Source organism: Oncorhynchus mykiss, chromosome 15 (assembly GCF_057628025.1).
Source record: "Oncorhynchus mykiss isolate SJ-2025 chromosome 15, ASM5762802v1, whole genome shotgun sequence".
Lineage (NCBI taxonomy): Eukaryota > Metazoa > Chordata > Actinopteri > Salmoniformes > Salmonidae > Oncorhynchus > Oncorhynchus mykiss.
Window position 1 is genome coordinate 65,099,204 of NC_143036.1, and position 13,589 is coordinate 65,112,792.

The 13,589-nt window shown below is 42.8% G+C and overlaps 2 protein-coding genes across 2 annotated transcripts; both read right to left on the minus strand.

The window, feature by feature from the left end:
* Nucleotides 1–11: 11 nt before the first annotated feature.
* On the minus strand, nucleotides 12–4,998 carry LOC110490528 (tripartite motif-containing protein 16-like protein). Its single transcript, XM_021563964.3, has 7 exons — nucleotides 3,878–4,998; nucleotides 3,193–3,288; nucleotides 2,454–2,687; nucleotides 2,060–2,219; nucleotides 1,911–1,955; nucleotides 1,728–1,790; nucleotides 12–1,636 (listed from the first exon to the last, which is right to left on the minus strand). Exons 1-7 carry the CDS (start codon nucleotides 4,196–4,198, stop codon nucleotides 1,119–1,121), a joined length of 1,437 nt encoding a protein of 478 aa, XP_021419639.3. The 5' UTR covers nucleotides 4,199–4,998; the 3' UTR covers nucleotides 12–1,118.
* Nucleotides 4,999–5,191: 193 nt separating this feature from the next.
* LOC110490526 (plakophilin-2) lies at nucleotides 5,192–12,247 on the minus strand. The gene is given in 10 exon segments (XM_090200815.1): nucleotides 5,192–6,271; nucleotides 6,572–6,764; nucleotides 6,924–7,077; nucleotides 7,313–7,486; nucleotides 7,813–7,889; nucleotides 7,892–7,955; nucleotides 8,272–8,389; nucleotides 10,703–10,856; nucleotides 11,130–11,344; nucleotides 12,026–12,247. Coding segments are annotated over 10 exon segments (1,374 nt in total). The 5' UTR covers nucleotides 12,124–12,247; the 3' UTR covers nucleotides 5,192–6,144.
* Nucleotides 12,248–13,589: the final 1,342 nt, after the last annotated feature.

The window sequence follows — 13,589 nt, forward strand, 5'->3', positions numbered from 1 at the left end:
TGTCAATATTATTCAATTGGATAAAATAAAATAGTATTTCTTTATTTTTTTTTAATAGGCAGGTTGCAAGTTGGGATGTATTTTATTTTCCTCCAGGTCAAAGAGGTGTAAGAAGTTCAAATGTATTATTCTCAGTAAAAAGTCTAACTATAACCTGTCCTTTATCAAAAAGCATTCCATGTAATTTAAAAAGACAGTCAATGGACAAGGTCAAGGTGCTTCTACATCTGCATGGCTTGTTGTTAGGGGTTTTAGGCTGGGATTCTGTACAGCACTTTGTGACATCTGCTGATGTACAAAGGGCTTTATAAATACATTTGATGAATTGATTGAACCAAACCAAGACAAAAACACAGAGGATGGAACAGGGTCGAGGGGAAACACTGGATCTAGGACTGTCAATCACTGTCAATCATCCAAATTCCTGGTTTTTCTCACATAACAAAACAACAACTCCCCAATACTAACTCTAACCCCCCCTCTCAGGAACTGTAGTTTTGTTCTTTATTTTATCAAGTTAGAAATTATACTATAAACAAAAATGTATTTAATTTATTAATGTAATCTTTAAAACATAGGTCCCAGCCCTCCCCAATAGTAAAGCTTGACTCAAACATTGTAGATAAAGAGCGGCTTCGCAGCAGGACTCCTAAATGAAGTGTCAACTCCCTTCATCCATGTCACGATTTTAAGCAAATCAACTTTCTCCAGTTTTCCCAAGTGATCCGTCTTATATTTCCTTCATATTTTCATTGACCACTGGCTCTATACACTCACTGGACTCTACCCACACACTCACACACACACAGGCAGAGTTTCACACTCTTCGCATACACTGGTGCTACTCTGTTTATCTATCCTGATTGCCTAGTCACTTTTACTCCTACCTACATATACATATTACCTCATACCCCTGCACATTGAGTCGGTACAGGTACTCCTTGTATATAGCCTCGTCATTTTGTGTTACTGTTTCCTTCATTTACCCCCCTACTTTTTAACTCTGTATTGTTGGGAAAGGGCTCATAAGTAAGCACAGTAAAACCTACACCTGTTGTATTCGGCGCATTTGACAAATACAATTTGATTTGAAATACACTTGATTCTATGAAGTTCAGTCAACACAGAGCCACAGATGATCCACAACCAGGACCAACCCAAAACCCAGCACAGAGGTCCTCAGTGAATGTGGTCTGGACTCTGTGGAGGAGGGTCATTGTATCCGAGACGCTGTAGAAGGCCAGAGTCCCTGCCCTGCTGTCCAGATACACTCCTACTCTGGTGGAGCAGGGGACAGGGATATCAGTCCTATTCTTATTGTGCCAATAGGAACAACTCGAGTTGCGACACACCAAACTCCAGGACTGATCATTGGAACCAAAGCAACATTCCAATCCGCCCTTCCTGCTGATGCTTCTGTATGTGATGGCTACCTCACACTCCCCCCTCCTATCCACCTCACAGTAGCGGGTTCCAGACAGATCCTCTTTACACAACACCTGGTAATGGTCTGTGAATCTGTCTGGGTGGTCAGAATAAGACAGAGCCTTGTCACTCCATGACACTTCTCTATTGCACTCAGACAGACGCAGGTGTTGATACGCTGAGTTGGGATCCAACGTGAGATGGCAGTAGTCTAAGAAAGTGAAAAAATTAAATGAAGGTGAAATATGCATTCGTGATAAGGTCTGTGTGTGTGTGTGCGTGTGTGTGACGGTATTACTTACTCTCCAAGAACTCCACTCTGGTCTTGGGCTCATGATGGAAATGTACTTCAGCGGCAGCCATTACTATATAGAGTAGGGAGGTATCTTAATTAATTCATGTTTAATTAAGAAACATTCAACACAAATATATACAAAAGTAAACCAAGATTAAATATTAATTGATTGTGTGTGTGTATTACTCACATTCTGGTCTAGGGCTGAGGACACAGACTTCGGAGGCAGCCGTTACTATACAGGATAGGCAGACAAATGGATGTATTCATTTATAATCAAGAAGCATTTAACAGAAAGTTAACCAAACATTTTATCTTCACTATATCTGTAACACTTACCTTTTCCAGGTATCTGGACCATTTCCTCCTTCAACACATCCTCCAGTCGCTCCATCATTCCAGAGATGGAGCTCTTCACTTCCTCAAAGGAGAAGTGCTGGTTGGCAGTGATATAGGGTAAGAGCTCAGATGCAGGAGCCACACAAAGAGACTGGAAAGTCTACAGCGGGAGAGAGAGAGTGAGAGAGGAAAAATAGACAATAAGAAAATATGAAGAATTCTGGAGCTCAGAGGTTATATGTTGTGTAGAAGTAAGGAATCCTGGGTCATGCTTGATGGGCACTAATTGGGAACATATTATGACACAAAAATAAACATTCTTATTGAACAAGCTCGGGTAGTTTCGTGCCTAGCTCCGAACACCGCCCTGCCACTGTGGATAGAAAGACGTCACCTTGATGAAATGAATGTTCTCCTCTGTTTGTGTGAGCTGCTCCAGATCCTTATCTCTCCTCTTCAGCTCAGCTATCTCCTGCTCCAGTTGCTCCAGGAGTCCTTCAGCCTGGCTTACTGACGCCCTCTGGTGGGCGCTGATCAGCTCCTTCACCTCACAGCGCCTTCTCTCAATGGAGCGGATCAGCTCAGCAAAGACCAGCTCACAGTACTCCACTGCTGCCTGTGCAGAAAGCTGTTACGAGAGAAGAAGAGAGAAGGATGGGGGGGCCATTTTAACCAGCACATTCACTCTGCTCTCACCTAGACCCATAGAGATAGATAGAGCACTCCTCTTTGCATGTGTGTCATTGTAGTGTCTGTGACAGCATGGGCAGTGCAATTGAGTCAGTCTCCATTTTGAAGTAGTACATTTTCTTCCTCACAATTGGCTAATCCCTCCTGATGACACAGTTGGACATGACTCCAACAAAGTCACCAGGAGGGATCAGCCAATGATGTTAGAAGTCCCACCCAGTTAACTACATTAAATTAGTGGAAGCCCTTAACGGCGCTGCCCACACTAATTTGGCCTTCTGGCCACTAGAGGCCTCTATCATTCTCTATGCCTAGACCCCAGACAATCAGTCCCTATAGTGTGTCCCAGTGGTATTAGGCTCCTCCCTGGTTTTAGTTTAGAAATAGTACATAACTTTCTGACAAATAAATGTACATACTCTAAATGGTTATTAAATACTCACTGAAAGGGACATCACCGCCTGTCTTATGTCCTGCATCTCCTTCTCTCTCACACAGATTCTCAGCCCGACCTGCTGCCGTTTCTCCCTCAACTGCCCCTGTAGAGAATAACCATTTCAAATGATTACCAAAATTAAAACAGTTTTCATAATAGACCAAGTTATGTTTTTGAGTGGGGAAATAGTTATGGAACTACACTTGTCATATGGCAACAAAATTATTATGCTAAACAAATCACTTAGACTAACTTAACTGATAAATGAGTGCCTTCAAGACAAAAAGGTTACGATAGTTCAGAGTTCATGCCTCTGCAGTGTATGTAAATGAGTGACCTTTGACTTTTGAGGATACGGTCTGGCCCATCATGCTGTTTTCTGTAATCTACTCCATCCTTTGTTTGTTTTAAAGTGATTTTGTTGTGACAGCCTATTTTGTCTAACATAGTTGGTTTTTGACTCTATCACCAGTCAATTTGAAAGCAGAATAGAGAATTTACAAATAACAACCTAATTGTGGATTATGTGATACTGACCCCTGAGTGTATGTCACTGGAACAACTCAACTTTGATGTTGGCTGGAATTTCCTGCTCTTCCAGTTTCTGGCAAAACAGTAAGCAATAACGAAGCTGATCTCTAAATATAAAACATTATAGATGGCAGTATTATGTTCCAGATCCATAGGCCTACCTGTTTCTCCGTCATCTCTGCTGCTGCGGCTGAGTCATCACGATCATACTTCACATCTTCAGGTCCAGGGAAACAAGAAGCAGAGGGAACCGTTTTGAAATCGGTCTTCAATTTCTCTACCAACTCAGCCAGCAGAATGTTTCGATTCAGAGCAGGTCTTGGGGTGAAGGTCTGTCGGCACTGGGGGCAGCTGTGAATTCCCTTTTGGTCATCAAGAGACCAATATTCCTTGATACAGCCTTTACAGTAGCTGTGTCCACAGGGAATAGTCACTGGATCCTTCAGTAGATCCAGGCAGATCGAACAACTGATCGAGTCCATGGTCTCGACTATTCTGGTGCACACACCAACCAACTGAGTCCCAAGTGGTGAATGCTGAGGAGTCGAAGAGAAGGGCTATCACATGCGCTGCTGTTACGTGAGAAGTGTTTACACTTCCTGTTTGGGTTGTTGTTTGGGTTGGGTCGTGGGTAATCTCGGAAAACCCAGATTTGTGTCCGCTTTGACGGAACATTAAGGGGGTTCGATTCATCCTGTCCGGGCGCCCGTGTAGGCGTGTTTAGCTTCGGCTGAAAATGTATTGCATTCGATTTGGAACCGGGCTGCCTCCCATGTGTGAACCGGGTGCCCCGATCAAAGGTCAGGGCGAAATCGGCTCAAAACAAAAGTGACGTAGGCCTAATTAAGCACGTATAGTAATTAACAAGGATTATGTGTTTACCCATGTAAAATGTATTACTTTTGATAAAAACGCGTTATGTGCATGCCATCCCAATGAAAACTAGTTAGGCAATTCTAACATTTTATGGATAAGATTGTTATGTTTGTGGACGATGCCTTGACAAAATGACCGAGTGGTGGAGATTACTATTCAATTCGAGAATGGAACGCCTCCCTCCCCGCTTTCGCCCAATTACGTTACTGGTTCATGCCCGGTGATCCGCGTTTCAGCATAATCGAATCTGCCCATTGGTAACATTGTGGCAGGCAACCCGTCTGTCCAGAGTAGTTCGTGTGTTTTGCCGTTGTCATGTATGTATAGCGCGAAGCACTGATTTGTCACTTACATCCATCCCACTCAATGACAATCATGGAAAACATAAGTAGTCTGGCTAAGAGCCAAAAATAGAAATGAGAAGCCATCTATGGGCATAAATGGATGTGACGTTTGCCGGGATGACATACAAGCGCAGCCGATCAACGTTCCAGCGCGCCAAAACGATGCAGTTGAAAGGTGGGACTGGGAGGTTGCCGTATAAAGTGTTGCGTCTTTGCTGCCAAGACTACCACCACAAAAATAACCAACCTTCATGATTAAACCCTAATTATATTTTATTTTAAGCAAAGTACTAAAACAGTGTAGTAACAAAAGTACCCAAGTAATGCAATGTGTAAGCTAACAAACATGTATATACAAATATTTACTTGAAAACTGAAGCACAGCTATCAACTTCAGATTGATAAAATATTTTGTGGCTTGTTTAGGCATTTTTTTCAGCACTCGTCACTGTTTGCATTACAAACAGAGCTCACACCAGGGGTGCTTCAGCAGGACGCAACATTTTGTTACATTCAGATAGATCTCTGCTATGTAGAACAAACATGCCCTTTGGCATGTAGAATAAGAAACCATGTCTATCTGCGACGTTGGTGGCTCTGTTTTTGATTGATTGACCCCCACATTTTTAACACTAATAGTAGTAATTTAATATAGTTTACAACCCCAACTATGTTAACATCAAAACTATATTTTACAACTTCAGTTAGTTACTTAAGTTATGATATTAATTCATAACATACAGTAGATCATGTTATCCTTATCTTGTCTTGTCTTCCACTTCTAAGCGGATTAATTTTCTTCCTCAAGATCCTTCCTACAAATGGAATTCAAGTCATTGCTGATCCTCCATCAGTTTAGTTTTTAAATCATTGCTTTTCCCCATCGTAGACAACTTGGTCTGCTACCAAGAGCTTTTAGCAATTGTTGTTACTGGAACACACTCACACACAGTGGAGAAGTCAACACACAAAACAAGTATTTTATAAAGCAGTGAATTGAGTCATCCAAGTCCACACAGAAGAGAAACTACACTATTGCCTCAATCAGCACAATGCTTTGTGATCGTCCACTTAGTCCCATATTTAATGTACAGCCTTTGATGTCCTGCTGTTGACGAAGTCTGCTTTTCTATATCCAGCCTAGCAGATGATGAGAGGAAAAGCAACACAGATTAATTCAAAACTATTGTCACCACACAAAATGTTTCTTATCCTTTGAGGTTATACTGTGTAGGGATGGGCCTTATCTTCCTATAGGCCCTGTGGAGCTCTGAGTGGCTCCACATGCTGTGTAGTAGGATGCAGGCTGCCTGGCCAGCCCTGGTGGGACCAAACCTAAAGGGACACAAGGTTACGGTCATTGGACATAAAATGAACAGCATAAAGCAAGGAGAAGAGGTTTAACAGATTCAAATAAATTCCCTCCAATCCAACTCATAATGTTCAGGAATAATACAGTGCATTTTAAGGCCATCTGCAGTCCTTGCATAGCATCAAGCAACAGTGCCACATCGACTGCACAGTCGGGCATCAGATTACTATGTACAGTATATCATGTGGTTAGTTGACATGTTAAATCCAGGCAATGTAGTCAGCCTGGAACGCAGCCATGGTCTTCAGAAGCTACCCACTGACCCGTTGTCCTCTGCGCAGATGTTGATGATCTTGGGCAGCGCCCCGTGGTTGACGATGGCCCTGACGTGCTGCGTCTCGTCCTGGCTCAGGTTGATGAGGATGTGGCACAGGGATACAGTCACCTCTGTAGGCAGGTCTGTGCTCGTGTCGGAGTTGGGTAACATGACCACCAGCTGTGGCAACAACTGTTTGACTACAGAGAGAGTGGAAAGCTTCGTGAGAGATTGATTTTCTACAGCAGCAGGTTTATGCTGCTGTGCTTTTACATACACTTACAAGTCCAAAGACAAATACTTTGTGGGACTTAAGTAGGACTAAAACAGTGCAATTGATGAGTCAATTCACAGCTCACCAATGTGAGCGTGAAGCTCTCTGTAGCGTGAGATGTTACATCGCAGGGACACAGCAGTCTTCTTCACAACCATCCCTCCTTCCTGGAGCATCTTCATGGCCTGGAGTAGACCATTCTCCCTCTGTACTATGGTGTGGGCGATGGCCTGGGATACCTGCCCAAACAGAGCCATGAGCCCAACATCACCAACTGACAGTCAATATAGTAATGCATAATATAGTAGTCACATCAATTTAATACTTACTATACAGTCAAATCATTACAATATAATAGATGTGTGGCTGTATTATAGTTATTCTAAATCAAACCCATGGGCAAATCAATTCCACACTCCCAGAAGTGTACATAGCCCATAGAAATAGGATCAAAGATCTGTGATATAGCCTTACCAGGCCGTTCCCAGCTGTGATGTTCTGTAGGGCTCCGATGGCAGCCTCCTGGGTGTAGGGACAGATGCTGCGTGCCATGATTGACAGGTACATGCGCACTGTGATGGCACTCCACAGCCACTCTACCCCAGAGGGACTACCCTTCTCCAGCAGAGGGCGCTTTGGTTCAAGACGCTATAGGACCAAAACAACCAGAAAACGTTGAATTAAAGGGCTTCCTGTTAACTCCCAGATACCAGGTTTCACATTCATTTTCAATTAACGTGTATAAGGCTTTTTAACAATTACATTTGTCAAAGAAAACCGGGCTTAAAGAGTTAGTGGAAAAGCATACGTTTTGAACTTAATTAACGAGGCGGCTTATCCATAACATAGGAATTGCTCATTTTTTTTCTTTAGTGGTAATAACTTATTTATAACCAGATAGAAACAGTGCATGTCAAGTACATAAGGGCCACAGAGATGATAACAGCCACGACATAGAAGTCATGGGAGCCTACCTGGATGATTTTGGCACTGCGGGAGCCGAAACAGCCGGGGGTCTTGGTCTTTGGAGCCAGGTTGAGTCGAGACTGGCATACTTCTGTGGAAGCTCCACCTGGTAGGAGAGATTGTGTAGGATGCACACACAGTTCTCTGTGGCCTGTGGGAGGAAATAAGTGGTTCTGTTCAGAGGACTATGATTTTAAGATCAAACATTCTGCAGATGTCTGGTGCACAAATATTTAATTGGAGAACAGAGCTGGTTCATGATGTTCAATATTTAACACTAAAGGAGAGATTAATAAGTTGTTCTAGAGACATAAATTAATAAAATATTAGGCAAAAACAGTCTTATTTAATTTCCCTGTGTCAATATTTATTCCACCTACAAATGTTCAGTAATGCTTGTACGAAAATAAACAAGTGAACACTTTGCACAAAAGCTTCGTAAAATGTTAGTCCTTCACATGCAGTACCTTGTCATCAGGCTTGTAGTCAGCTATGGTCCCGCGGATGTAGTATACCAGTGAGTCAATAAGGTTCTCACACTGCCGCATGGCTTTTCTCCCTTCTGGACCAGCCGAGCTTATGTTTCTGACAACAACAATGACAGGTTGTCATTATCGCCACTAGGCAACAACAAAAACATGTTTTTACATACCAGACATTGGCCAAACATCTATCCTAGCTGTTGGCCGGATGAGCCAAATGTTTATGTAACGGATAGATATTTGGAGTACTTTAAAAAGGTTCTCTGTTGTCTGCAGTTAAAGCCATTAGAATACGTCATTGTAATACAATGTCTCTATGCGTTGAGAGATAGCAACATGTATTTCAAGCACAAAGGAAATGTAAGAAAAAGAGTAACATGAGTTAATCTTTCACTTTAATTTCAACCACTTGTCAATGAGTCAACTGTTCCACTTCCTTTTAGATGAAGTCAGCACGTAGAGAAAAAAAAAACATGACAGTTGCCTCAATACATGTGACCAAATGGTCATTATTTATTCCTAAAAATTCTGCAGTGTTTTTGTTAACGTCAAGCCAAATACAGTAACATTAGTGATGACCCAAGGTTATGGCTGTGAGTTGGAGTGTTGTGTTTTCGTTTTAAATCATGCCAAAGACGGAGGAATTCCTCAGCGTTACACAAGTCAATGGTTGCCAGGGCTTGATAGCACCAGTCAATATGGATTCAGAGGTTTCAACTCTACTAGAGCCACTAAGAGGGAGAGGGCTCCATTAATAATTTAGTCCCGGACTGTTTTCAGTTGTATCGGTTGCTAGGCAAAAGCAAAACACTCCTTGTTATACCATGTTGTGTTTGTCAGGTGGTATATTTGTGCCAAACCAAATCAATGGCAGTTGGTTCAACAGGAACACACGGTATGCAGGATATTGTTTCCAGCGCATTGCTGCTCCATCGAGGTGATGCTGCCAAGGCAGAAGTTATCATGCCTGTTTTGCCAGGTAGAAAGGAGTAACAGGATGACGCTGGCCCTTTGAGGAACCTCACAGTTCTCACTCATGGCGAGGAGGCTGTCAGAGATGAATATAATGATCTTGACAAAGCCTTGTGAGATGTAACACTGTGGTGAGAGATGGATTGCACATGAACCGCCTGGGTCACCGTATAATAATCAGCGCCTTCAGTATTCACACCCCTTGACTCTTTCCACATTTTGTTGAGATAGACTACATTTAAAATGAATTCAATTGAGATTGTGTCACTGATCTACACACAATACCCTGTAATGTTAAAGTGGAATTATGTTTTTAGCAATGTTTATAAATGAATTCAAAATGAAAAGCTGAAATGTCTTGAGTCAATAAGTATTCAACCCTTTAACGGCAAGCCTAAATAAGTTAAAGAGTACAAATGTGCTTAAGTCACATAATAAAGTAGCATGGACTCACAGTGTGCAATAATATTGATTAACATGATTTTTTTAATGACTACACCTTCTCTGTACCCCACACATACAATTATCTGTATGGTCCCGCAGTTGAACAGAGAATTTCAAAGATTGAACGAAAAAGACCAGGAAAGTTGTTTTTTGTTGCCAATGCCTCGCGAAGAGCACCTATTGGTAGATGGGTAAAAAAAGACATTGAATATCACTTTGAGCATGTTGAAGTTATTCATTACACTTTGGATGGTTCTTGAGTGGCCTAGTTACAGTATTGACTTAAATCAGCTTGAAAATCAATGGCGAGACTAGAAAATGGCTGTCTAGCAATCATCAACAACCAATTTGACAGAGCTTGAAGAATTTTTTTCCATTAATAAGTAGGCAAATATTGTACAATGCAGGTGTGCAAAGCTCTTACGAGATTTACAGAGAAATACTCACAGCCAAAGGTGATTCTAACATGTATTGACTCAGAGGGTTGAATACTTATCTAATCAAGATATATTAATTAGTGTTTTATAGTGCAATATTATATATATTTTTTAATCTTCTACTTTGACAGAGTATTGTGTAGATTGTTGAATAAAAAAAAAAAGACATCAATTTTAATCCCGCTGTAACAACAAAATGTGGAAAAAGTCAAGAGATGTGAATACCTTCTGAAAGCACTGTATACCATTTAGCAGAAGCTTTAACCAAAGCGACTTAGTCATGCATGCATACATTTTACATACGGATGGACTCGGGAATCGAACCCACTGTCCTGGCTTTGAAATACACCACGCTCTACCAACTAAGCTACAGAGGACCATCAATCAAGAAATTATTTCATGATCATTCCAAACATAAATACTATACCCCTTTCTGTATCCCACTGCCTAGTGTCTACCCCCTAAGACGGATCCCTAGAAATACTTGACCACAGATACTACATAGGTCAGTGTCAAACACACAAATGGCCAATAAATGCCTTTGTCCAGACCAGACGACCTACCGGAGGCAGCCAGTGGCGTTGTAAAAGGTGTCTGGGTTCTCCCCCTCAGACAGGCCTGAGCAGGGCACGAGCACAGAAGTGGTCAGGATCTCCAGGGCCTCTTTGGAAAGATGCTCCTTCAGCAGGTTATGGGAGGATAGGTTCCACAACAGCCCTGTGGAACATGTTTCATTCTTAGGTTACTACTGTGTCATTACCATTTTACCATGTAAGTTAATGTCCATCACATATTCACAAAGCATCTCAGAATAAGAGTGCTGATCTAGGATCAGCCCCCCCCCCCCCCCATTCATTGTGATTTAAACAGCTAAACTGATCCTAGATCAGCTCGCCTGCTCTGAGGCACTTTGTGAATACGCGCCCTGGTCATTAATAAAGTTCTACGACGATTTCTTTCAGATCTACACCAGCAGGTGTTCAAACTAACCAGTGAGCTGCCGCCGGGTCAATATGTTGCGACTTCTCCTGAGCAGACGCAGTAGTAGAGATGGGCCCCAGCTCACCATCTTCTTAGCATCAGCGCTGTTGAAACATTGGTTTTAAATAAAGCTGGCAGCAGTGATCTGTATCTCCTCATTCTCTTGGCCCAGCAGGTTCACTGCCCTCTCCAATGTCAGCTCAGGCACCTTGCTCTCTGGCTTCCTATGTATGGGAGAGAGCAATGAAGAGGAAATCTCCCGGTCAATGACACACTCACTTGATCAATCCCAAAGGCTGGTTCATCCAATTTCTCATCCCCACAACACTTTCCATTGTATTCATTTATATACACCCATTACAAAATCTAGGTAAATCATTGATCTGAAACGACAGATAAGCAACTGACCCACCGATAATTCTCTGGAAGACTCTTTTATAACAGCTTTAGTGCCAGCCGAGATAAGCCACCGAAGTCTGGAACCAACAGGACCCTGAACAGCCATAAAACTGCTAAATAGCTAGTTACATAGTTAGCCAAATAGCTACCTAGACTGCTACCTTGATCCTTTTTGCTGCTGTTTATTATCTATCCTAGTCACTTTATTCCTAGTTACACAGTATGTACATATCTACCTCAATTACCTCGTACTGCTGCAAATCAAGTCGGTACTGGTACCTCGTGTGTTTTGCCAAGTTATCTTTACTCATTGTGCATTTATTATTACTTTTGTATTATTTTTCTATTTTCTTTCTCTGCATTGTTGGGAAGAGCCTGAAAGTAAGCATTTCACTGTTAGTCTACGTGCATGTGACAAATGACATTTGATTTGAGTTGTTGAAAACTAAATTAATTGCCAGATGTAATCAACTACAGGTTTGTGTAGAACACATAAGCCATCTTACAGCGCAGTGACTTCATTCACATCTGTCTGCTGGATCTCTGGCTCCGCCGCCGCCCTCATCTGGCCCATGTCCACCCCCATGCTGACCAGCGAGGCCATTTGGCTCCCACATGCTTCTGGCTCTCCCTCCCCACCTGGCCCAGCCAGGCCAGGCCCTCTGCTCTCTGGGTAGCATTGAATGACCTGTTTGTCTCCTCGCCCCCCCTTTGAACCTCCATCAGGTAGGGGCTGTTGTCAGTGCGAATCGCAGGGCTGCTGCACAGGAATGAGTGGTCTGCAGAGAGGCCCTCGAGTCTGTCTGAGGGACTGGCCCCAGTGGTAGTTGCCGCCGTTAGCCATGGGGTGCGTCCTTGTGCTACGGGCCACTTCCGAATGGACATAACGTCGCATCAAGTCTGTCCCGTACGACCGCTCCTCTGAAGTCCATCATGGGCGGCTGGCTAGGGCCGGGGAGGGTGCAGGTTCCAAAACTGAGTTTCCCGTAAGCCAGATGGGAGCGAGGTAACTCAGGGCTGGTGACTGGGGTCAAATCCACCATCTTAGGTGGACTTCTTATATTCTCCTTGAAAAACGACAGGCTGCTGAAGTCCCTGCCTCCGATCTGGCCCAAAGATGAGTGTGTCTACAGGGAAAGGTGAAAAGCAGAGGTTGCCCCGTTTCAGAAGGCTCACAACTGAATCAACCATAAAGACAATTCTGGTAATAATGCTAAAACATCTGTGTAAAGCTGTTGCATATAATTGGACAGTCTTGATGACTCAAAGCAACACAAAAGGTTTAGGGAAAAAGATCCTACAAAAACCGAAGAACCGGTGATAATTGATGGCTTTCTGGATAGATGAAGACTACCTGAAAGATACACCACATGTGTACTGAAGGATCATGCCATCTCGCCAATTCCCTAATTACCATCTGGCTGCACGCACTCTCCTATTGGAAAGGTAAATGGGAAGGACTGCAAATACAGTAGACTAGAGGAGATTGAATATAATAGTTTGCTGACATGATTGCAAACATCATGACAAATACAATGTCACTAAGAATGACACCAATGACCAGGCCTGCATGTCCATTCGGTTGCATCTGGTTTCGACCCGTCCTGTATTTCCTGGTAGACTATGCCGAAACATTTTTACCCCCCAATCATCAACTTCTGATTCCCTTTGCGATTTTAATTGGCTAATCTTGCAGACCTCGTTTCTTCGTACAGACTCAATGAAAAACACATTTTAGACTACCATTTTACCATTGGACGTTGTCTTTTTGCCCTTACGAGCAAGTGTGAGCTGCACTTGTTGCTGAACACGAAAACTCCGGTCGTTAGAATGGGTATATATATAATCCTCTGGTGGTAATACCAAACTCGTGTCATCTGCGTCAAGTGTGAATGAGTCTAGTGCAGGTAAAACCGACTTATTAAACTGCGACTCTTCCATGATTCCGTAGCTCTCCAAACGTGTAATTCCATAAAATAGCCCGCAGATTCATCAAAAGTGTCACTATCGTCCTTTCCCGACCCGTTCATATACAGCGAAGTACCCGGGTGAGTCTGTTCCAGTGCAAGT

Excerpts from the sequence above, each read along its gene's own strand:
- LOC110490528 (XM_021563964.3), bottom strand. The coding sequence starts at position 4,198 with ATGGACTCGATCAGTTGTTCGATCTGCCTGGATCTACTGAAGGATCCA. Across the intron at positions 1,791-1,910 it reads CCTCAGCCCTAGACCAGAAT|TAATGGCTGCCGCTGAAGTA; the intron begins GTGAGTAATACA and ends TACTCTATATAG. Across the intron at positions 1,637-1,727 it reads CAGAGTGGAGTTCTTGGAGA|ACTACTGCCATCTCACGTTG; the intron begins GTAAGTAATACC and ends TCACTTTCTTAG.